This window comes from Callithrix jacchus, chromosome 8 (assembly GCF_049354715.1).
Source record: "Callithrix jacchus isolate 240 chromosome 8, calJac240_pri, whole genome shotgun sequence".
NCBI lineage: Eukaryota > Metazoa > Chordata > Mammalia > Primates > Cebidae > Callithrix > Callithrix jacchus.
The window spans coordinates 46,293,672-46,317,194 of NC_133509.1; the positions used below are offsets into that span (position 1 = coordinate 46,293,672).

General features: G+C 55.7%; 1 protein-coding gene across 7 annotated transcripts; it reads left to right on the plus strand.

Annotated features, from left to right (window-relative positions):
* Positions 1–747: 747 nt before the first annotated feature.
* PLCB2 (phospholipase C beta 2) lies at positions 748–23,369 on the plus strand. Of its 7 annotated transcripts, XM_002753550.6 has the most exons (32): positions 748–1,097; positions 4,498–4,575; positions 5,182–5,250; positions 5,900–6,040; positions 6,159–6,238; positions 6,320–6,373; positions 6,476–6,551; positions 9,179–9,279; positions 9,443–9,609; positions 9,698–9,844; positions 10,010–10,167; positions 10,404–10,486; positions 10,759–10,843; positions 11,447–11,609; positions 11,720–11,832; positions 11,961–12,057; positions 13,090–13,174; positions 13,314–13,438; positions 13,936–14,090; positions 14,620–14,784; positions 15,369–15,468; positions 15,916–16,020; positions 16,200–16,294; positions 16,440–16,515; positions 16,741–16,785; positions 16,913–17,135; positions 17,220–17,385; positions 17,513–17,589; positions 17,670–17,765; positions 18,290–18,347; positions 18,947–19,033; positions 19,384–20,411. In XM_002753550.6, exons 1-32 carry the CDS (start codon positions 1,014–1,016, stop codon positions 19,585–19,587), a joined length of 3,558 nt encoding a protein of 1,185 aa, XP_002753596.1. In that variant the 5' UTR covers positions 748–1,013; the 3' UTR covers positions 19,588–20,411. The 7 variants fall into 7 exon arrangements, 5 of the variants coding, with proteins under 5 accessions (XP_002753596.1, XP_078190513.1, XP_002753597.1 ...); XM_078334387.1 differs by lacking the exons at positions 16,741–16,785; positions 19,384–20,411 and adding an exon at positions 23,244–23,369; XM_002753551.6 differs by lacking the exon at positions 16,741–16,785.
* Positions 23,370–23,523: the final 154 nt, after the last annotated feature.

Consider the following 23,523-nt stretch of genomic DNA (forward strand, 5'->3'; position numbering starts at 1 on the left):
GAGCTGGGCTGGTGCCGAACTCCCTGGGCCTGGGACAGAGTGTGGGTCATGCACCTGAGCAGCTGGGGCTAAGCCTCGCCAGCCAGAGCAGCCATCCCTCTGCACCAGCCCCACTACACCCTGGGGTGCAGAGCAGAGGCAGGTGCCTGGAGGAGAGTGCAGTGGAGGCCTGGGCAGGGGTGGGGGCTGCTCAGGGCTGTGCAGAGCTGGGCTGCTCAGTGGGGCGCAGGCCCCAGTCAGTCCCTGAGGCCCAGAGGTGGGAGTCTGGTGAAGTGGGTGAGGGGAGTGATTGCCTTGCCTCACGTGCACCTCATTTTCATGGCGAGGAAGCATTGAGAAAGGGGAGCCGGGTGTTCAGCAAACTTTGCTTATTCAAAACACACCATTCCAGCTGGGCCCTGTCCCCACCTGACCCCCTCCTCTGCAGTGGTCCCTGCCTCTGCAGTCAGACCCCTCTGCTCTGGCCCCTGCCCCTAAGGAGGTCCTTTCTCCTAGTGAGCTCCCTGTGCCCTTCCCTCAGTCCAGGCCTGGGCAGCAGTCTCCCCAGCCGGTCTCCAGGTCTCCACGTTGTCCTCCTCCAGCACTCCTGTGCCAAATCTGATCAGGGACCACTGCAGGGACCGAGAGGTTTTGGCTCCAAGGCGCCCAGGCCTCATGACCACCTCTTGGCTTTGAGCAGTGCAGAGAAGGAAGCCCTGAGCAGGAAGTGCTGAGAGGTACAGGGTGGGGGTGGGGGCAGGGGCTGCCAGAAGAGGAGCCGGCCTCCTTGGCCAGAAGCAGAGACTACAGGACCCCACGGCAGGCAGGGTGGGTGGGAGGAGGCTGATTTACAAGGCAGATGGGCCTCTGGCTAGAGCTCAGCCCTGGCCACCCGGGGGGCTATAAGAGCACCTAGACTTCTGGAGCAGCTCAGGGACGGGTACCATGTGAGCCCAGCTTGGCTCTCCTCCTGGCTGCCCTTCTTCTGCCTGCCTGTGTCTGCCCAGCCTCTCGAAAGAGGAACGCTTGGCACCATGTCTCTGCTGAATCCTGTCCTGCTGCCCCCGAAGGTGAAGGCCTATCTGAGCCAGGGGGAGCGCTTCATCAAATGGGATGATGTAAGTGGGGCAGGGGCCTCGGCTGCTGGGGCACTTGGGACACTGGGTGATCGGGGCTGGGCTACTAGGGGGCTTTGCCGGGTGGGAGGATTGGTTTATGTTCCTAGGACCCAGGCGCCTGTGTGGCTTGGCCAGGCTGCGGACACGGCTGCCTGGATGAACAAACCTGGGGTTAAGGGTATGTGTCCCCAGCTGCAGGGCGAAGCCTTGGTGTCTAGGTGTGTGAGAAGTGGGTGGCCTGCCTGGGTGGTCGCTGGAGGTAGTTTCTTTGGGTCTGTGTCTCTTCTCCTCCAAAACCCCAAGAGAACAGGAGGAAAGTGCGTCCCAGAGCTAAGGCAGGGTGAGGAGAGGTGAACCTGTCACCGCTCCTAGCACAGAAGCCTTGCTCTTGCTCTGGCGACCCAGCTCCTTCACTCCATCCACTGGGCACTGTCCATCTGGGGAAGCCTTGCTCTCCCCTGAGCTGCTGTGGGAGCGGCCACAAAAGGCCCCTGGACCTAAGAGGCTTCTGTTCCCAGGGCCCTGAGAAGGAACTGATTGACTTCTGCTCCCACTTGCTGGGCATTGCTCCGTGTCTGCTGGGAAGGGGAAGGCACTGTTTCACCCTGCAGCTCTGTCTCTGCTGTGTCTGTTTCTTCCTACACGGACCGCTCGCAGCCTCCGGTCCTCCTGGCCCCTGAAAATGTTACCTTAGGCCAGGGATTCTCTTAGGCTGGGGAGAACAGTATGGAGATCCTCCTTGAGGGAGGGAAGGCCACTGGGCTGGCCCAGTCTGAGAGTTAGAGTGCTGGGCTGGTCCCAGGAAGGGAAATGAAGGCTCGGTGGGGGAGGGAAGATGGCCCTTAGCCCTGGCTAGTACAACTGATGGGTGGTGGGATGAGGGGGTCTGGGTCTAGGCCCTTCGGGGTTGGGTTAGGCTGGGGTATCTCACTGCCCATGACTATAGGTTGGGGCCCTGTGGTGAGATGCTTCCGGCTTCCCTAGGACTGATGTGGGGTTAGTGGCATGGCAGTGGCATGGAGGTGACATGTCTCAAGAGCCTGTGGAATGAGGGAAGTGGCTCAGAATGAAAAGTGAAGTGGCCTTTCTCAGTTCCTCTGGGCAGTGTGTGTAACCTGACTGGGCAGAGGGTCACAGGGTGGCAGTAAAGTGGGGGACAGTGCCGAGTGGAGACTGTTTGTCCTTCTTGCTAAGCTGGCACCTGTGTACCTGGCTGTTCTCTTCCCTTCTCCAAGGTAGGGCATTGGATGTTCTCTGGATCCTGACCTGCACAAGCAGGAATGACCCACGCCTAGCCACAGGCCCATGCTTCTGGGAGACAGGGCTCTGCTTTCAGGCTGCTTTCAGCACAGTTAGTGGATGGCACGGGTGTGTTGCACCCTGCCGAATAAGCAGAATACATAGGATGTAAATTCCATGTAATTCCCAACTTCATTTCTTCTCTCATGGCCCCTTTACAATATATTGGGTAGGAGAAACTTTCCTCCTGGCCATGGAAAGAAACTGCCAGGCCACAAGACATGACATTTACTCTTGGTCACTAGTCCAGTGGTCACTTTTCATCACAAAACCCAGTCTGATGTCAGAAACTGGCTGTAATCAAAACTCCAACCTTTATTCTCATGGACATCTACCCCCCGCCTTCCAGGAATAGTTTCAGGTAGGTGGCAGGCCCCATGGAAAGGACTTTGGTGGGATTCCCTGCTGGTCCTACTCAAGGCCCCTCTAGGGATGAGCTGCAGGGAGGGAGCTAGGAAGGGGTAACCAAGTTCTATTTCAATAGGTGCTATCATAAATTGGCTCATGCTTTCTGAGCCTGGCAGAAGCTTAAAGCTTATTGTTTCTCTGGAGGACATTTTTGAGGATTCTTGGGAGACCTACCCCCTCAACTGGGAATCTCTTACTTGCAGTCCCCCCAGCATTCTTTTAGGTGTCACTCACAGGCCCTTTGTCCCCATTCTCCCACAGGCCCACCGTGGACTCAGGCATCCACTGTCCCAAGGGTGCAGGCTGGTCCAACATGCCAGCACCCCCTGCTCTGCCTTGCACAGTTAGCCCGCTGTAGCCCACTCCGTCTCCTGGGCCGGAGTTCAACCTCTGCCTGTTATGCCCACAACGTCAAGGATCACTGGGCCTGTTTCAGGGTGGGGAGCAAGAGGAGCGAGAGCCTTAGGACAAATACCTAACACATGTGGGGCTTAAAACCTAGATGTGCAATAAACCACATGGCACGTGTATACCTACGTAATAAACCTGCTCATTCTGCACATGTATCCCAGAACTTAAAGTAAAATTTAAAAAAAATCACAAAAGCTCTCCAAGTAGAGTTGAAGCCCCTCACTAGGCTTAAGGTGGGGGATCAGGCACTCCAACTCTCCCCCAGGGAGCTAAGGGAATGGAGCTCTCAACACAGCTTTCTCAAAATTGGCTTCCCCACAAAATCTTCGCTTTCCCCTGTACTCTAACCGCTCCGATCTGAGAACATTTTTTGGATCATTTACTTTGTAAATGCTGCATTTGGTCTGCTTTTATGCAGCAACTATCATGCCTTGCTGGAAACCTTAATTTTAGTATCTTGTTATATACACATACAAAGACCATTAAAATAAAAGGCAGCCTATGTGCTCTGTGAGTGAGTGGAACAGGACTTTAGACTTCACTCACTCACTCACTCACTCACTCACTCACTCATTCATTCATTCATTTGCTCATTCAGCAAACACCACGTTCAAGGGCCAAGCACCAAGCTCATGGTCCAGCGTAGGCTTGTTGTCCTGCAGTCCGTGAGTCCCTGGGGATTTCCTAGGTGGGCTTCTAGGTCTGTGACCCGCATCCCCCGGTTACTACATCATGTTTCAGGAAGGCTTTTCAGAAGCGGGGAAGGCTCGGGCTGTCCTTGAAGTTATTTCAAGCAGAGGAGGTTTGGGCACTTAGGCTTGGAGGGGGAAGGCTTGGTGTCTTTATGGGACAGTCGGATGGACAGGGTAAGAGGTGTTCATGGAGGGAAGAAGGGGCACACAGGAAGTTAGGCTGCATCTGGATTGTGCAGAGCCTTGGGTGCTGGTGCAGGAGTTTGGGCTCTTGGCTCTTGCTGTGCCAAGCTCTCCTGGGTGGTAGTAGGGAGTCTCTCTCTATGAAGTGAGGTAGAGGCCAAGGTCCTGTGTGGGATCTAGAAGGAAAACATCTATTTGGGCTTTAGAGGGGAAAACATTCTCTTCCAGAAATGGCATCCCCAATCCTCTCTCTCCCAGTGCTTAGCTCTAGACAACAAAGGGAAATTGCTTCAGATTTACCGGGATGGGCACCTCCTGGGAGGATAATGAGCTCTGAAGCCCCTGGCCTGGACAGGGAGGTTTGTGCCGAGGTCTCAGAACAGAGCGCTGGCTCCTTCTCTCTGCAGGAAACTACAGTTGCCGCTCCAGTTATACTCCGTGTGGACCCTAAGGGCTACTACTTATACTGGACATATCAAAGTAAGGTGAGAAAGCCCCTGTGTACCATGGCTCTGGACTCCTGCTTATCCACTGAGGCCGGGCTGCCTCCTGGCAGCACCAAGGTGGAGGCATGGATGCTGGGGAGTACAGAAGGGCCTGGAACGGTGGCTCCAGGGCTCTCCTGTGGGCAGGGGCTATTTGCTCTGGAAAGGAGGATTTGGTTATTCCAACCTGTGTCTACCCGAATGTTACATCCTTAGCATCCGTTGGGGAGAGAGAGAGACGGGAAAGAGTGTTGCTGCTGAAGAACGATGCCTGTGGCTGTGGGTTGGCTTGGGGCTCTGAGAGATGAGAGGCCCCAGCCTTTGGGCGAGAGGAAGGGAAAGGGAAGCTGGGGAGGGTCCAGGATGGTGGAGGAGACACTACAGGCCCCAGCTCCTGTGCCAAGGAGGAATGGAAAGAGGGGAAGGGAAGAGGATCCCCATGAATAGAGAGAACCCAGGCCATAGGAAGGGAAGGTGGGGTCCAGGTGGCCCTGGGCAGCCCTGGCATCTAGAGAGAGGTGTTGGCCAAGATTTGAAGGGTGTGGAAGCTCCCTTCTCCCTGTTGCTCATCCTTTCTTTGCTCCCACCGGGGCCCCCCACCCCCAGGAGATGGAGTTTCTGGATATCACCAGCATCCGGGACACCCGCTTTGGGAAGTTTGCCAAGATGCCCAAGGTAGGTGGGCAAGATGCCCAGGCTCAAGCACAGCTACTAGCTCCATGGGCCAAGGGCAGGGGTCCCTGTCGGGGTGGGAAGCCTGACTTCTAGAGCACAGGGAATGGTTCCTGGGCTGGGCAGCAAGGACCCTGGCCCAAAGCCAAGGAAGGGGAGCGGCTTTTCCTGGGTTCGCCTGGGCTCTGAGCTTCAGAACTGGCCCCAGTGAGCTGAGATGGTGAGGATCTTGGAGGAGGGGTCAGCTCCTGCCCCTAAAGTACCCCAGCTTGTCTGGGAGGGGGTGGCTTACACCCTTACTCCTGGACTAGTTTGCCTATATTTGCCTAATGCTGGTAGGAAAATTGGAAGAAGGGATTGGTGGGAAGCAGGATTCCCTGAGACTGGGAGCTAAGAATTCATCTTCAAACAAAAGTGTCAGCCAATACACACAGGACTCCCAGGCCCCGCTCCGCCACCTTGGCTCACCTTTTCCTCAGGGCCTCTCCGTCCCACCCCAGCTGCTGGAGTCAGGGTCAGGAAGATGCTAAGGCCTGTGGTTTTGGGCTAGGAATGGGATTCTGCCCAAGCGGCTGAGGGGAGGGCCACGGAGAGCCATGCTGGGCATGGAGGGAGCACACCTGCATCCTAACCATGTCACCACGTGCTGCAGAGCCAGAAGCTCCGGGACGTCTTCAACATGGACTTTCCTGACAACAGCTTCCTGCTAAAGGCACTCACGGTGGTGTCTGGCCCAGACATGGTGGACCTCACCTTCCACAACTTCGTTTCCTACAAGGAGAATGTGGGCAAGGTGTGTCTGGGAGCACGGGGCCTGGTCTGGGCCCCTGGGATAGCCTGGACTTCCTGAGAGACACAGGCCTGGTTAGGGGTTCTCAGGGGCCTGACTGCTGCTCTCTGTGGTCCTGCAGGTCTGGGCTGAGGACGTACTGGCCTTAGTCAAGCATCCACTAACAGCCAACGCCCCCCGCAGCACCTTCCTGGACAAGATGTAAGTGCCCCCTGCAAGGCCTGAGCCCTGGTGCTGAGTGTGCCAGCCCCAGGCCTTGACGGGCTGCTTTCTGCCCCCCAGCCTCGTGAAGCTCAAGATGCAGCTCAACTCAGAAGGGAAGATTCCTGTGAAGAAGTGAGCCCCCCAGCCCCGCCCCTAGCTTCCAGGGGCTCCAAAAGCCTTTCTTCTCCAGGCCTGACTCCTCTCTCTGCCTGGTGCCTTTCTCTGCCCCTTCAGCTTTTTCCAGATGTTTCCTGCTGACCGCAAGCGGGTGGAAGCTGCTCTCAGTGCCTGCCACCTCCCCAAAGGCAAGGTGAGTGGGTCCACACCCCCGCCCATCCCCCAGTATTCTTGTCTCCACCAGAAAGCAACTTGACCGGGAAGGGAGGGTGGGGGAGCAGAGATGACATCACAGCCCCAGCCAGGAGTCTGGAGAGCCAATCAACCCTGGAGCTGCTGGTTACTGATGCTAGGCACGAAGGTGGAGCCAGGGCAAGGGGTTGAGACACTGGGGTCCAACCAGGTTTGTCTGTACCCCCTACCCTGGGTGGTGGGGGCGCTGGGCTGTGGCTGATGGACTGCGTTCAGCGCAGTCAGCAGAAATGGCGTGCATTCCCAGTCTAGTCTTGGGAATGGGAGCTGAGCGTGAATGTTTTCAGCCTGGAGGAGCGAGATAAGGTCGGCAGTGGCAGGCAGCAGTCTACAGGGATCTAGAAGTCTGTGGGGCGTGGGGGAAGAGGAACTGAACCAAAGGTGGAAGCTGCCAAGATGCAGACTTCGGCTCAGTACAGAAAAGCATTTTTTTCCTGCCTTTTTAGTTAACTAATTAATTTTTGATTACAAGTTGTAAGCAGGGTCACCCCATGAGGCACCTTATGAGAATTACAAAAAGGAGCCCTCTGGGCTGATACGACCCTGAGCCAGGGTTCAAGCCTGGCCATGAGAGCAGATCTCAGCCCCTGTCCCTGCTTGGCTAGTGCTCTTGTGTGGGTCCCAACCTGTACCCCAGGGAGTATTTTCTCCTGGTAAGAATTGGGAACACTAAATAAAACCAAGACCCCCACTGATCACCTGCCCATGAATCCCAGAAGGAGCATTTACCCCAGCCACAGCTCTGCAGAGTTGGTGACTCCTTAATGCCATCAGTCACAGTGTGGGGTTGGCACAAGGTAGTGATGGGCTCCTGCTGCTCCCTTATAGCCAGCACCGCTGCGGCCAGCACACATCCACCCTCCCTTTCTCCTGCCACCTTGGCTAAGTCCTCCTTATCTATCTGCTTTCTTTGTGTCTCAGTCGAGGCTACTGACTCAACTTTGCTTGGAGCTACAGCTCCAGAGGCAGCGATAGGTTCGGGGAGGTCCAGTTAAGACTCTCCTGCTCAGACCCTCTGCTCCAAACTAAGACTGTTGTCAGCCTTCCAATGATCCTGAAAGATACCTAATGTTTTTTTTGGGGGGGAAGTAAAACAAAGGTGCAGAATCCCTGAACACCATGAATGTACTTTCTATTTCTGTAGGTTTACCTATTCTGGTGGTAAAGTAAATGAAACCGTAAATATGTGCTCTTCGATGTCAGGCCCATGCATTTGCCATAATGTTTTCAAGGTCTGTCCATGTTGTAGCATGTATTAGTACTTCATTCCTTTTTATTGCCTAATAATATTGCATTGTATGGATATACCACATTTTTTTATCTGTTCATCAGTTGGTAGATGTTTGGGTTTTTTGCACTTTTTGGTTATGAATATTCATGTACATGATTTTGTGTAAACATGTTTTCAATTCTCTTCCACCAGGGGTGGAATTGTAGGATCATGTGGTCACACTGTATTTAACATTTTGAGAAACTGCCAAACTGTTTTCTAAAGTCACAGTATTGTATGGGGATTTATTTACTTACTTATGAGACAGAGTCTTGCTCTGTTGCCCAGGCTGGAGTGCAGTGGTGCAATCTCGGCTCACTGCAACCTCTGCCTCCCAGGTTCAAGCGATTCTCCTGCCTCAGCCTCCCAAGTAGCTGGGATTACAAACATGCGCCACCACACTGGGCTAATTTTTGTATTTTTAGTAGAGATGGGGTTTCACCATGTTGGCCAGGGTGGTCTTGAACTCCTGACCACAGGTGATCCACCTGCCTCGGCCTCCCAAAGTGCTGTGTGGGATGGGGTTTTAATTTTACCACACCCCCTTAACACTTGTGACTGCCTTTTATTTTAGCTGTCCTAGTGGTAGTAGTATCTCATTGTGGTTTTGATTTGCATTTCTCTAACTGCTAATGATATCGAGCACCTTTTTGCCTGTTTATTGGTCACTTACATATCTTCTTTGGAGAAATAGCTTTTCAAATCCATTGTCCATCTTCCCATTGAGTTGTCTTTTTATTGACTTTTATCAGGTATCTGATTTGCAATTATTTTCTCTCATTCTGTGGGTTATCTTTTCACTTTCTGATGAAAGTGACAATCTTTCTTTGTCCCTGTGCTTCTGATGTCTCCATGTATTATCGTTGAATTGTCCTCCTTTCAGTTCTATCAGTTTTTGCTTCTTGTATTATGGGGCTCTGTTGTTAGGTGCATATATGTTTATATTCAAATTGCTTCTTTTTGAAAATTTGTCCTCCACTTAAAAAAGACAGCCCACCACCCTGGCAAGCAGCACCACTTCTGACCTCTTTACTACCTCATTCTGGTCATACTTAGTTCTGATCCTGCCCCAGCCGATGGACTAGCCACTGTACAAAATCAGGGTCAGAGCAAACCAGCTAAGCATGCTCTCTGCTCAGCATCCAGACCCTTGAGAAGTGGGTGCTCGGGTGTCCTTGAAGCACTTCTGTCTGCCTTGAGCCTGCCTTCTGACCAGGTCCCCTTGACCAGACTGGGCCGAGTTTGCGGTTCTTAGCTCTGAGATGAGGGCAGGGGCAATAAGGTGATTATCTCCCCAGAATGACGCCATCAATCCTGAGGACTTCCCAGAAACTGTCTACAAGAGTTTCCTCATGAGCCTGTGTCCTCGGCCAGAAATAGATGAGATCTTCACTTCTTAGTGAGTGTCTTAAGTTGTGCTGGTCATGGAAAAAGGGTGGTGGCTAACAATCCTCTCCTCCCACCTGCCATGCTGGGAATCAGGAGGCTTCACTGGACAAGGGGGTTGTATAAGCCTCCAGGCCCAAGGAATATGGACCTGTGCTCTTCTCTCTGGCCTGCAGCCATGCTAAGGCTAAACCCTACATGACAAAGGACCACCTGACCAAATTCATCAACCAGAAACAGCGGGACTCCCGGCTTAACTCCCTGCTATTCCCACCAGCACGGCCTGACCAGGTGCAGGGTCTCATCGACAAGTATGAGCCCAGTGGCATCAATGTACAGAGGGGTGAGGACTGAGGGAAGCCCTCATCCCCTGTGGTCCTGTCCTGCCTGGGCAGCAGGGCTGCAACCCTGACAGCTATCTCCCGTCCCAGGCCAGCTGTCACCTGAGGGCATGGTCTGGTTTCTCTGCGGGCCAGAGAACAGTGTGCTGGACCACGACAAGCTGCTGCTCCACCACGACATGGCACAGCCACTCAATCATTACTTCATCAACTCCTCCCACAACACCTACCTGACAGGTGGGCCCTGATAACCTCGGTGCTGACCTCTGCTTTCACAGGCATCGCCCACATGCTGCTGGCCCTGACAATAACACAGACCGTGATGAAGTGGGGTGGGGGTGAACTGGGCCCTCAACTCACCTGTGGGTGATGCCCTCAACTCCTCCCCATCCTCCTGCTCAGCTGGCCAGTTCTCGGGCCTCTCCTCGGCTGAGATGTACCGCCAGGTGCTGCTGTCTGGCTGCCGTTGTGTGGAGCTAGACTGCTGGAAGGGAAAACCCCCTGACGAGGAGCCCATCATCACCCATGGCTTTACCATGACCACAGACATCTTCTTCAAGGTAAGACCCAGGGTGCAGAGGCTGGCGGCAGTGGCAGTAGGGAAGGGTTCTGGGCCAGAAGCTTTGAGGGGTGGAAGGGTGAAGCCTAAGAGGAGGAATGGCTGGAAGGCCTCGGACCAGTGTGGGGACCAGGATGGGGGGCCCATCCAGTTATATGTGTGTATTGAAATTGGGCAGGGGGAAAAGGGCCATCACAGGACAGGCCCTTCTGTTCATGGAGTCCCCTTCTCCTCCAGGAAGCAATTGAGGCTATTGCAGAAAGTGCCTTTAAGACCTCCCCCTATCCCATCATCCTGTCGTTTGAGAACCATGTGGACTCGTGCGTATCCAGGCCCATGCAGCCACATTCTCACCCAGTCCCCCGCCTCCTGTCTGCAACTGTCCAGCCCCCAACTGCCCCAGCCTCTAGCCATTGCCTGCAGCTTCTCCCATGTCTTAGTACAATCTCCCTAAGGCCCCACGTTCTCCTGCTTGAGCTCTTGCCTGCCTGACTTCCTGGGCCCCTGATCTGGGTCATCAAGGGCACAAAAGAATGCATAATCAGGTTGGGGTTGAGCGGCTGAACCCCACCCCAACTTTTGCTCCCTGCAGACCCCGCCAGCAGGCTAAGATGGCCGAGTACTGCCGGACTATCTTTGGGGACATGCTGCTCACAGAGCCCCTGGAAAAGTTCCCAGTGAGTGGACTTTGCTGTGGGACATTCAGGCCTGGGGCCTGGGGACCTGAGGCAGGGTGGGCACCAGGTTAGGGAGGGAGACACTCCCAGAGGATGCTGGGGTTCACTTGGTTGGATGTGGGTCTGGGATCCTGTCACCTACCATGTGTTTGGCACTGTGCTGGGCTTTGTGGTATGCTAGTGACAAAGACACAGTCCCTGCCCTCAGGTGTGTTACCCTCTAGTGAGGAGACAGATAAGTAACCAGGCCATTACAACCCAGTGGTTGTTATGGAAGCACCTGGGGAGTTCTGATCTGGTCTTTGGGGATCAGGGAAGGCTTCCTGGAGGAAGTGACGGACAGGGCCCCCAGGATAGGCTGTTAGATCCTCCTGGTGCAGATGGCCTTGGGCCAGGGTCCTATACTCAGGGTCAGCTACAGGTGCCAAATGGGTTGATTTACCCCAAGGGATAAGCTGGATTTATGTGGATGAGAATAGGGATGAGAAGTAGTGAGAGGTGGGTCAAGAGGAGTAGAGAGTGCAGGGGGAGCATGCTTGGTATTACAGAGCTCAGGCCACGCCATGAAGATGAGATGGTGCTGACTTGCTGTCCACTCCATAGTTGAAACCAGGCGTCCCCCTGCCCAGCCCTGAGGCTCTCAGGGGCAAGATCCTCATCAAGAACAAGAAGAACCAGTTTTCCGGTTCCACCTCCTCCAGTAAGGAGCCTGGTGGGGAGGCTGAGGGCAGCAGCCCACCCAATGCCCCTGCGGGTGAGGGCACAGGTGAGTCTGGGAGGACTGTGGAGGGGTTAGTAGGAGCATCTGGAACAGGAGAGGGGCTGGACCTGGAGGAGCCACGAGGGAGCCAGTGCCGACAGAGCTGTGTTTGACAGTGTGGGCTGTCGAGGAAGGGACTGAGCTGGAGGAGGAGGAGGTAGAAGAGGAAGAGGAGGAGGCATCGGGAAGCCTGGATGAAGAAGAGATAAAGAAGATGCAGTCGGATGAGGTGTGTGGGGGTAGCCCTGAGGCCCCCTTGTCATCCTCCACCACAGAACCCCCTAAGTGGGGGGCTTGGGCCACATTCCTGGGCTTTGCACCATCCTCCTCTTCTTTGCCCTCCCCTCTCCTCCTTAGGGCACAGCAGGCCTGGAAGTGACGGCTTACGAGGAGATGTCCAGCCTAGTCAATTACATTCAGCCCACCAAGTTCATCTCCTTTGAGTTCGCTGCCCGTAAGTTAGCATGGGTGGTGGTTGTGAGTGGAGGTCAGGCTAGCCTCAGGAGAAAGCTGTGTCGAGACCGAACTGCTTGATGGGTTGGTAAGAGGAAGGGGATATCCCCCTTCTTTGGACTGGCACCTTGCCTATAAATACCCAGCTACGGAGTCAGGCAAAGGGCTTGCTTAAGTGGCAGTGGCTCCCAGTTTCTCTAGTGAGGAACTTGGCACCAAAGAGAATGATCTGGAGTATGTTGGTGACAGGCTGGTCATTATGACAGGTCACCTTGGCCAGGATGGGCTGGGGCTCCTGCGGCTGCCTGCAGGCTCTGTGGCTCCCAGGGCTGAACTGTGCTGTGGGCTGGCCCAAGCCCAGAAGCCCTGGTCCTGGGACATGAGAGGGAGTGGAGGCAGAGAAAGGCACCAGAGCACACCACCCCCTTGCACGCTCCCCGTTTTTGTGCACACCCTGGCTATTTACCTTTATCTTGTCTGGACACAAGCACACTACCTTCCTCTCACCATCTGTGCACGTCCCATACACAAGCACCTCTGTTTCCTCTGTGCACAGTTGGATTTCAGATATCATTCCTGAACCCACAGCCTGCATTCCCACCTGGGCACACTCACGGTGTGTACTACCCTCAGTGTGCCCCTGTCTTCGGATGCGTTCAGCCATAGCTTACAACCTCACTCCCAAAGCGTGTGTTCACATTTCATGTGTGTACAGCATCTTACTGACCTCCTGGGCACAGCTTGGCATGCTCCCCATGCCCTCTGTGCCCATCTATGGCATGTGGGCCTTACTCTCCACATCCATGGCACACACCACACCCCTGTGCATGCACACGGAGAACACCCCTCACCCCCAGCAGGCACTGCAATCCATACATTTCTCTCAGAGGTTGGCCCCTAAACCTCAGGCCTCAGTGGAAATGCTGGGTTGGAGGCATCTCTATGCCAGAGGGAGCTGTCCCAAAGGGGAGGCCAAGACTGAGGGAAGGGACCGAGTGATAGGACTCCTCCCCTCCCTTTCTTCCCTATACAGAAAAGAACCGAAGTTATGTCATCTCGTCCTTCACAGAGCTCAAGGCATATGACCTGCTGTCCAAGGCCTCAGTGCAGTTTGTGGAGTATCCTTGAGTCTTCAGTGGCCAGGGTCCCTGGCTGGGGTGGGGAGCTAGGGGAAGGCCGGGGACAGGGCCCCCAGGGTAGGTGTTAGGTCCTCCTGATGCAGATGGCCTTGGGCCAGGGTCCTATACTCAGGGACAGCTACAACAAGCGCCAGATGAGCCGCATTTACCCCAAGGGAACCCGCATGGACTCCTCCAACTACCCGCCCCAGATGTTCTGGAATGCTGGGTGCCAGATGGTTGCCCTCAACTTCCAGACGATGGGTGAGGGCACTCTCAGGCCCCGAAGAATCCTTCCCTGGTCCCTGTGCCCCTCACCTGTACATCCCTGAGGGGTCTCTGGAACAGACTGGGGAGTCCTGCTGTTTGTGTACTCTGGGGCATGCCCAGGTGTGTGAGCATGTAGGGGCAGAAATGCATCAGTCCGTGCCTGTGTGCCTGCACATATGTGATGCATGTGAAGATGCCAGGTGCCGCAGCTCTACCCAGGTGTCTGTGGGCCGCCTGCCCCGGCTGCCCCAGCTCCCACCACAGGCACTTGGCCTGGCTGTGGCTTTGTTCCCTGGTGCCTCCAGGCTGTGGACCCTGCCTGAGAGAGGAGACACCCTAAGGAAGCAGACTGGGGCAGGAGAAGCCCTCAGCCTCAGAGTCCACCCAACCTCCCCCATTCACCAGACAGCAAAGGCTGGGAAGGGAGGAAATGGAGACTGAGCATAGCCCCAGGGCCATGCCTTCTTTTCTGAGTGTCCTTGTTCCTCCAGACTTGCCCATGCAACAGAACATGGCAGTGTTTGAGTTCAACGGGCAGAGTGGCTACCTCCTCAAGCACGAGTTCATGCGCAGGCCAGACAAGCAGTTCAACCCCTTCTCAGTGGACCGCATCGACGTGGTGGTGGCCACCACCCTTTCCATCACGGCAAGGCCCTGGGGCAGACACATGGCTGAGGTCTTGAGTAGAAGGGCACAGGAGCCCACTCCTCCCTCCACTCCCAACCCCCTCCCCGATATCCTGGAAATTTCAGCCCCAGCCAGTTCCTGCAGTAGCAAGTTGCCTTGGAAACTGCCTCCTCCTCAGCACTGGAGGCTGCCACTTGGTCCCCATGGAAACCAACGGGAAGGGCTGAGGCTACGGTGGGGGAGGGGAGGAAGAGTGGGCAGAGTGGGGCAGCCAGAGCCCCAGGTCCTGGGAGAAGGCGTTGTTCCCTCCTTGGCTGGGGAGGGAGGTGACAGGCCTGCCTCCTCCTTTCATGCTGGAAGCACCCTGGTCCTCAGCTTAGCTGTAACCTGTAGGCTACACAGCCTCTACTCGTGGCCAGAGTTGAATGGGATTTTTCATAACACCCAAGAATGAGTGCTTCAGCTCTAGGGAGCCAGGGGCCCCAGATGCTTGGGGAAGAGCCTGGGTGGGGAATTTGATGCTGGCTCCCCTCGACCCCTACCCCCAGGTAATCTCTGGGCAGTTCCTGTCAGAACGCAGTGTGCGCACCTATGTGGAAGTGGAGCTGTTTGGCCTTCCTGGGGACCCCAAGAGGCGCTATCGAACTAAGCTGTCACCCAGTACCAATTCCATCAACCCTGTCTGGAAGGAGGCGCCCTTTGTCTTTGAGAAGGTGGGGCTAGGGCATGGCAGGGCAGAGTCTGTCTAGTTCTTGGCCTCTACTTACAGACAAGAGGAAGTTCAACAAGGCAGCTCGACCTTCCTCCTCCTCTTCCCTCAACCCTCACCCTGGGCCCTCTTGTTTCAAGAGTACAAAACCCAAGTTTACAGAAGTTTACTTGGTAGGCTGAGTATGTCTGTGTGTGTGTGTGTGTGTGTGTGTGTGTGTGTGTGTGTGTGTTTGCATGTGAGGATTACAGGCAGAAATGTGAACCCGGGGTTGAGGGTCCCACGGAATCATGGGGGTCTTTTGCCCCAGTGTATACCCACTGGCAAAGCTGCCGAGGGCTGTCTGCACCAGGTCCCCTCAGCCCTGGGCTGCATATCCAACCCTCCTCCCATGTATGGAACCAGCCATGGCATGAGCTGCAGGGATATCTTTGTATTTGGCCTAGAGTGTGCCCTCTGTCTGTCCTCACCAAATCTGGTGACACTCACCATGTTTTCACACTGATGCTGAGACTTCTGGAGCCAGGGAAGTGGGCAGCTTGGCTCCGCTCTCCCCTCCCAGCCTGTCATGTCCCCAATGCTCCCCAGATCTTGATGCCTGAGCTGGCCTCTCTCAGGGTGGCTGTGATGGAGGAAGGCAACAAGTTTCTTGGACACCGTATTATCCCCATCAATGCCCTAAATTCTGGTAAGGAGAGGGGTCCTTCTTCACTGTTCCAAGATCAGCAGCAGGAGCCTGTGCACAGGGTGGGTCAGCTTCTGGGAGGGGGCCTGGAGTGAGGCCTTACCTAAACCCTCACATTGTAAGGAGTAGGGCAGGCACAGTACCTCTCCAGGAACCTGACAGAGGTGGGAACGCTGCCCACCTAACAGAATTGCTGTAATTTTCTGAAACGCCTGGGGCAGTTTCTCAAGTAACTGACACTTATGAGCATTTAAAACGTGCTAAAGGCTTATAACACATTCTCACTTCATCCTCTCAATAACCACACGAGTAGACACTTAGCCCCTCTTCACAGATGAAGAAAGTCTCAGAGAGTTAAAGTAACCTGGCTGAAGTCACACAGCCAGTGTGCATGAGCAGTGCTGGCAGGAGCAGGCTCCGGCCTACTACCTACCCCGTGCTGTCCGACAGGGTACCACCACCTGTGCCTGCGCAGCGAGAGCAACATGCCCCTGACCATGCCTGCACTCTTCGTCTATCTGGAGATGAAGGACTACGTACCTGGTGCCTGGGCAGGTGGGACCCCACGGTGTTCTGGGAGCACCAGGCTGTCTGTTCCCCCTTCCTCCTCATCAAGCCAGCCTCCAGAGCAGGGTGGGATCCAGTTGAGGCAACCTGGAATGGGTGAGGACAGGGGAGGCTTAAAAGCCCATCTCCATATGTACCACATTGTAATGTCCTGTGCACCCACCCAGATCTCACTGTGGCCCTTGCCAATCCCATCAAGTTCTTCAATGCCCATGACAAGAAGTCCGTGAAGCTCAAGGAGGCCATGGGAGGTCTGCCTGAGGTCTGTGTGGCCTGCACTACTGCCAGGGGTTCACCAGAGCTTGGGCCTATCTGTGGGAGAGGATGGGGGTGGAGGGGACCGGGACTCGGGGAGAGAGGGCTGTTGAGCCACCTTCCTAACCTGTTCTCCCTACACCTCTACACAGAAGCCCTTCCCACTGGCGAGTCCAGTTGCCAGCCAGGTCAATGAGGCGTTGGCCCCAACGACCAATGGGTCAGTAGGTATGAGCTTCGGTCTGTACACCTACTGGGAGGACCTCCACCTCTACACCCACAGGCACCTCCCTTTAAAAACTCTCACCTGGGGAGGGAAGGGCTGTGTCTGAAACCTCAGTGCCGGGAAAGTGAGGGGCAGGGGGCACAACTGCGACTCCCGAGGGGCGCGGTGGGGAGGCGGAGCCAAGGGGGCCCCAAAACACCTGCCAGCCCAGCCCGTGGCGTTTGCAGCAGCCAGGGTCGGGGCCAGGGAGGAGCCCATGAAAGCAGCTGCGGGTAAGGCCTGCTGAGCCCGGTGATCTCTGGGATGAGATGGGATGAGCCTGGGGCTGGTCCGGGGCTCCTTGGGGTTGGACGGGCAGGGAGGCCTGGTCGGTGGCTTGCCTCACCCCGGCCTCCGCAGAGCCGCGGACTGCCAGCCTGGAGGAGCTCCGGGAGCTGAAGGGCGTCGTGAAGCTGCAGCGGCGGCACGAGAAGGAGCTGCAGGAGTTGGAGCGGCGCGGCACGCGGCGCTGGGAGGAGCTGCTGCAGCGGGGCGTGGCGCAGCTGGCCGAGTTGGGGCCGCCGGGCGCGGGTGGTGGCGTGGCCTGCAAGCTCGGCCCGGGCAAGGGCTCTCACAAGAAGAGGTAAGGGCCGTGGCGGCTCCCTGCCCTCCGCAGAGCTGGCGGCGGAGGATTCTGGGCCCTGTCCCCACGTGGCCTCCTCCCCAGGAGCCTGCCCTGCGGGGAGAGCACTGGAGCTGCGCCCGGCAAGTGCCCTGAGGGTGTGGAGGCGCGGGTGCGGGAGCTGAAGGACAGGCTGGAGCTGGAGCTGCTGCGGCTGGGCGAGGAGCAGTACGAGTGCGTTCTGAAGCTCAAGGAGCAGCAAGTGGCCGAGGTGGCTGGGACGGGCAGAGCGACAACCCCATCCACCCCATCAAGCCCCCCCCCAACCGAACCCCCTCCCCAACTCCGTCTGCACAGCAAAGGACTTCTTGCCAAGCCGCTACTTCCTCTTCCCGCAGCAAATCTCCAAAATGATGCAGCTGGCCAGAGAGAAACAAGTGGCAGAGCTGAAGGCCCTGAAAGAGACTTCGGAGATGTACGACCCTCCCACGCTTGCCTCGCCTCCCAGCAAGGGCTCAGGCCACAGGAAACAGCTTCATTCATGTCTTTCTGCAGCGACACCAAAGAGATGAAGAAAAAGCTGGAGACCAAGAGACTGGAGCAGATCCAGGCCATGACCAAAACCACCACAGACAAGATGGCCCAGGAGAGGTGAGCCCTGGAGGGGAGGCCCAGGGCTGGGCAGACCCCACTTCAGGTGGAAAGGGGCCTCTCTACAAGTGGATCCTGACTCACTTCCCAAAGATGCACCTATCCCCTGGCTCTCCAAAAAGCTGATCCCACCTCTGTCCTCTGTCACCTTTGATCAGAGAGTGTCCTCCTTAGACAAAACATGGAGGCCAACAGTACATGAGCAGAGCCCTGGAGGCAGCCAAGCTTGCCGGGAAGGAGCTGAGGTCTTGGGACTGCAGCCTGTCCACTGTGGGGGCACTGTTTCCTGCACGGGCTTCCCATGGAAGCGTTGAAGGACAGTATGTTTTGCTGGGGAAATGTTTCCCCAGAAGTCCCAGAACTCCCAGTGGCCCCGATATATTCCTTGGGTTCCCGTACCTGCCTGCAGCTGGTTCCTGCCCTATGTTGGATTTCTCATTTGCCTACACCCTGCGGAGATTTCATCTAACCCAGCTCTCCCTAGGGGTTTTCTCCCTTTTCTAAAACTCCAATTACACCAACAGGTTGAAGAGAGAGATTAACAACTCCCACATCCAGGAAGTAGTGCGGGTGATCAAGCAGGTGTGTAAGGCTCTGCCCTTCCTAAACACACACACACACTCTCTCTCTCTCTTCAGGGTGAGAAGGGGTGGCCCCAGGCCCTGACTTTGCCCTTAGGAGACGCACTGTCCAGTGCTGTCCATGCTGCTGGGATGGGAGAGGACATCCTGGGGTTCTGGGGTACCAGCATGAAGGGGTCTGTCTCCAGCCAGCTCCCATGTATGGAAATGATATGCGCTAAGTGGCCATATCAGGGCCAGGTGAGGCTGGGATTGGTGAGGATTGGGGGATGAAGAGGGAGTCAGACTTCCTGAGGTGCCAAGGAGTTGGAAGAGAGAATGAAGCTCCCCTGGGGATTATTACAGAACAGAGCTCCCACCTCCTGGGTCCTGACCTGTGCCAGGCACTCTGCCAGATACCTCGCATGAGCTGTCTCGTGTAGTCTTTTACAGTCCAGTTAGACAGGTGCTGCTATCCTTATCTTACAAATTTTTAAAACCACCTACATGTTAAGGAATTTGCCCGAAGTCTTACAACTAGTTAGCTGGGATTACAGCTGGATTCCAACCCAGCTTGCCTGTCTTTGCTGTCCTGATTCCCTGCCATCCACTCCCACCCAGATGACGGAGAGCTTGGAGAGGCACCAGGAGAAGCTGGAGGAGAAGCAGGCGGCCTGCCTGGAACAGATACGGGAGATGGAAAAGCAGGTAACAGGGTCACTATTGGGGCCCCTGCAGAGCTGAATGGGCTCCGGGGTGTAAAGGGGCCCTGCCCCAGGGAGCTGCCAGTCAGGGTAGGGGAAGGGGACCATCGTCCTTCACTGTGGGGTCCCGAGGCCCTTTCAAATGAGGCAGCTGTGCAGATCTCTGCCTGGTTGGCATCCCCTTTCTTGAGAAGCCTCTCATGAGCTCCACCACTCCCCCACCCTGCCGCTCACCCCCGTCTCCTGGGAGCTATGAACAAGGATATTGGGCATCTCCTTTTGCCACTGTCCAGGGAGCAGGGGTGGATAGGGGGCCCCTCCTGAGCCAGGCAGGGGTCCTTGCTGTCTCCACAGTTCCAGAAGGAGGCACTGGCAGAGTACGAGGCCAGGATGAAGGGTCTGGAGGCAGAGACGAAGGAGTCAGTGAGGTCCTGCCTCAAGACCTGCTTCCCCTCTGAGGCCAAAGACAAGCCTGAGAGGGCCTGCGAGTCCCCCAGAGAACTGTGTGAGCAGGACCCACTTGTAGCAAAGGCAGATGCCCAAGAGAGCCGCCTCTGATGCCCCCATCCCACTGGACATTCAGCAAGGATGTTCAGCCCCTTCTCTGTGATGTGGCTCTATTCCTGCCCCTCCTCCCCCCACCAGGAGAAAGGAGCCCCAGCCTTCTAAGGCTGTGGGAACCTGCGGCTGCCTGCCTTGGATGCTGCAGCCCTCTCCTCAACAGCCAGGCCAGAGGTGGAGACAGGACCCAGGCACCCTCAGGGCAGGACCTCTCTGGGGCCTAGAAGTCTTCTCAAGCTGACTTCCTACCCCCCCATCTCTAGATAAGTGTCATATATTTGTTGAGGGCAAAAGACTATGGACTGGGAGGCAGAAAGTGGGATCCTGGCCCCACTCTGCCTTTCCTAGTGAGCAACCAGCCATACCCTACTCTAGGGTCAGTTTCCTCACCTGGAGGGTTGCACCCATCCACCTGCAACCTCCACTCTAGCCCCAAACCTTCCTGCCCCAATGTTAGCAGCTCTGCCGGGCTTCCAGGCCCCATCAGACCTGGCCTGAGTTGGCCTTGTCAGCTCCTTGAGGCAGAGCCTGGCACTACCTCACAGCTCCCTGGGGACGGCCCTCCCCTCCCCTCTGGGACAGAAGGCTCAAATGGAAAAGCTGCCTCGGCCCTGCTCGGCTGAGTCACTAGGGGCAGTGGCCTCTTGGGTGCTCTCCCACTCTGAACCTGGCTCACCCTCTTCCTAGGCCTGGGGGCAGGCAGCTCCTAGCATGCACCCCTCTCAGGCTCAGACAAGGTCAGCATCATTTGCTCACCTGAATTTATGAGGTTTATTTATTTTTCCTCCTTCCTACTCCTATTAAAGAACCTCGTCCCAGTGTTCGTGCTTAAGCCTGGTCTCTATTCTACAGGTAGAAAATGGGGGGCAGGGGAGTGGAGTGCCCCTGAAGTGGGCTGGGGAAAAAATATCTTGGGAGCTGAACCCAGGGTGAGGTCCCTTTCAGAGCCCAGTGAAATGGCCCTGCCTCTGGACTTGAAGAGGACTCACTTCCCCTTCTGCTGGCCCTGATTCCACAACCACTGGAAAATTATGTCATCCCCTCTTTGCCCCCACACAGATGTGGCCCTTCATTGTCTCCACTGTCTCAGGGCTGGAGTGGAAGAGCTGAGTGCAAAGATGTCCCCTATATTGGGGGGAAAGCCAGACTTCTAGGCCACCTATGCCCCTTTAGGAAGACAGAATGTCTGGATGCTCAGGCCCCTGTGGCAGCTATGGTTGGCCTCAAAACTTGCTTTAGAGGGGCTTGTAGGCAGCCACTCACTGTACTGATGGCATGATCCCAGATCCCAAATAGGGACAGGCACTGGCTTAGGAGAGCCAGAGGAGGGTTGATTCCAGGAAGAGGTTGTTTTCTTATTAGAGAGTTACAGCAGATGCCATTAGCTGGGAACACCTGTTTCTTTGGAAAGTAAATAGGTCCACCTGCCCCCACCCTGCCACTGCATCCCTCTGGGAGTCCAACCTCTGGGATTCTACTAGGCCCTGGCTGTAGGGTGAGGCTAGGGGGCCTCATCATTTACTAGACTAAGGCCTGGCATAGATCAGCCTGCTCCCTACATCACTACAGACTGGACACACCGGGGCATAACACCTACACCCCAGGGCAGTGCCCTGTCTTCAACCCTTCTGCTGGGCACTGGACTGTAAAGGTGAAGATTCAGGCCTAGAGGAACTCACGGCCCCAGGCACCTGCACATAAGCCAGAGCTAGAGCCCAGTGGAGCCCACTGGGCAACCCCCAGCTTTTGCTGCTGATGCAGTCTCTGGGCTCCCCATCTGGAGCTGGGTAGCCCAGGAATGAATGGGGAAGGCAATGCAATCCTGCCCCTGCCTTCTGCACAGAGAGGCTTCTGCACAGCAGACTGGGGCCTTCCCATGTGGCCAGGCCTGGATACCCACACCCCTGCTTTCCTCCCAAAAAGGCAAGGTGTCCCTCGGGCAAATATCATCTCTGGGCCCTGGAGATGAATTAGTCTCTGGCTACAGGGGATGTACAGAGGAAGAGTTGGCGTCCTCCCTTTGGGCACTGGGGCAGGTGAAGAACACCTGAGTTCCACCCCTGCTGTGAATGTATGGGACCGGGGCAAGGTTCGCTTTCCACCCGTCATGCCTCAGTTTCACCTTTTGCACAAAGAGAAGGGTCCTTACCCCTTTCCCAGTCCCTTTGCTGACTCAGACTCCAGTCCTCTGCTGACTCACCCGCCCCCTGTATCCCCTGAGCAGCCCTCTGGATCTCCCAGACACGTGCCACTGGGCCCAACCCTGCTGAGCTGGTGCAACGTGACATGGTGAGGGGGCTGGTGACACTGGAGGAAAGAAAGGGCCCGGGAGAGAGGCAGTTGCAGACAGACCACAATGAGGCATCTCGGGGAGGGAGCATTTTGCCAGCCTGGGGCCTCCTGGGGGACAGGCCCAGCCGGTGGAACAGGAGGGGAGGGGAGTAGGACGAGCCTGTCTGCCCCCTGCTGCCTGGGCTCCATCTCCTGTCAACCTTCAGCTGTCTAAGCGACAGCTTCTAATTCCGGCTGTTGGTGCCTCTGTGCTCTGCAGCAAAGTCTCAGTTTTTTTTCAGCTTTGCCGTGTCTTTTCTGTTCAGAACATACTGAGCCCATAGGGAAGTCAGAGCAAAGGCTCCAGGGCCCAACACTTGGCACCACCCCACTTCCTGCCATGGGAACCAACTGCTCCTTCTAAAGGGTACCCAGCACAGCACTTTCTGACCCAAGTCTTCCTCCCTGGAACTGTCTCAATCTACCATGGGGGAACAGGGACAGAAATGAAGTTGTCTCAGGGAGGAGGGGCTCTTCAGGACCAAGAAAGTGCCCATTCTGGGTTTCTGCTGCTTCTCTCCTCCACTTGGGGGGTGCAAGGCTTGGCTTGTCACACAGTTTCCAGATGTCCTCCCTACCCTGACCTTGGAAATAGAAGGGAAGAAAGCAATTTTCCTCACACTGCTGAAAAGAGAAATTGAGTCATAAAGGGAAGAAAAGCCTTCTGCTAAGTAAAGAGGGAGAGCATTCCTGTCCAATTACCGGGGGTGGACAGTCTCTGCCCATTCCTGGGGCCACCCCAGAAGGGGGCCCTAGCTCTGGGGGTGGGAGCAGCTTTGAGGACTGCACTCGAAATAACTATGCAGCTCCAGAACAAAACACAACACAACAAAAAAATGAAGTAATTGTGCAACTCTTTCCCTGACACTCTGACTTGATCCTGTGTGAAGCAGGCAGGGCTGGTCTTTATCAGTCTCATTTTGCAGATGAAAATATGCAGGCTGGGAGCCACACTGCTAGTAAATGACTTCAAGACGGGACTTAACTCTGAGGTCTGATCTGTGGCCTTTCTATGACACCAGGAAAGAAAATTGGCAGAGCCCTGACCAAGGGCTTCGCAGTGGGTGCAGGTACACATCACATGCTCCTCACATGATAGAGGGGAGTGGGAGCCTCTGCTCCAGGTCCTGGTCGCCAAATTCAAGGTAGACATCCCTGGAGCCTGGAAACTGGAGAGAGGCAAGGGGCTCAGGGTGCAGGGCCATGAGCCCACTTTACCACGCCCATCTGTGCTCAATACCTTTCCCCAGCATCTCCTACTGCAAAGCATCTGCCCAGGCCGAGAACACCATCATTCTTCCCTTATTTTCTATCTCTGATAGGAAGGACCTCTTATAGGAGCCCTCAACAGCGTCCCCTAAGGTTTATCCTGCTTCCAAGCCTTTGCCTCCAGAACTCGTCTGAAATTCCTTCTTCAGCAGCCAGACCCTGCATATCCTTGAAGTCCTATCTTTAAAAGGCTCCGGAGCCCTCTCCCCACACAACTCCATCTTTTCATCAAAGGACTGTGTTGGTCTGTATTTAGCAGATGTATTCACCCCTCAGGTGACAACCTCCACTTTTTATGTCCCAGTGTTGTCTTAGGAGGGGGAGTGTCTTCCA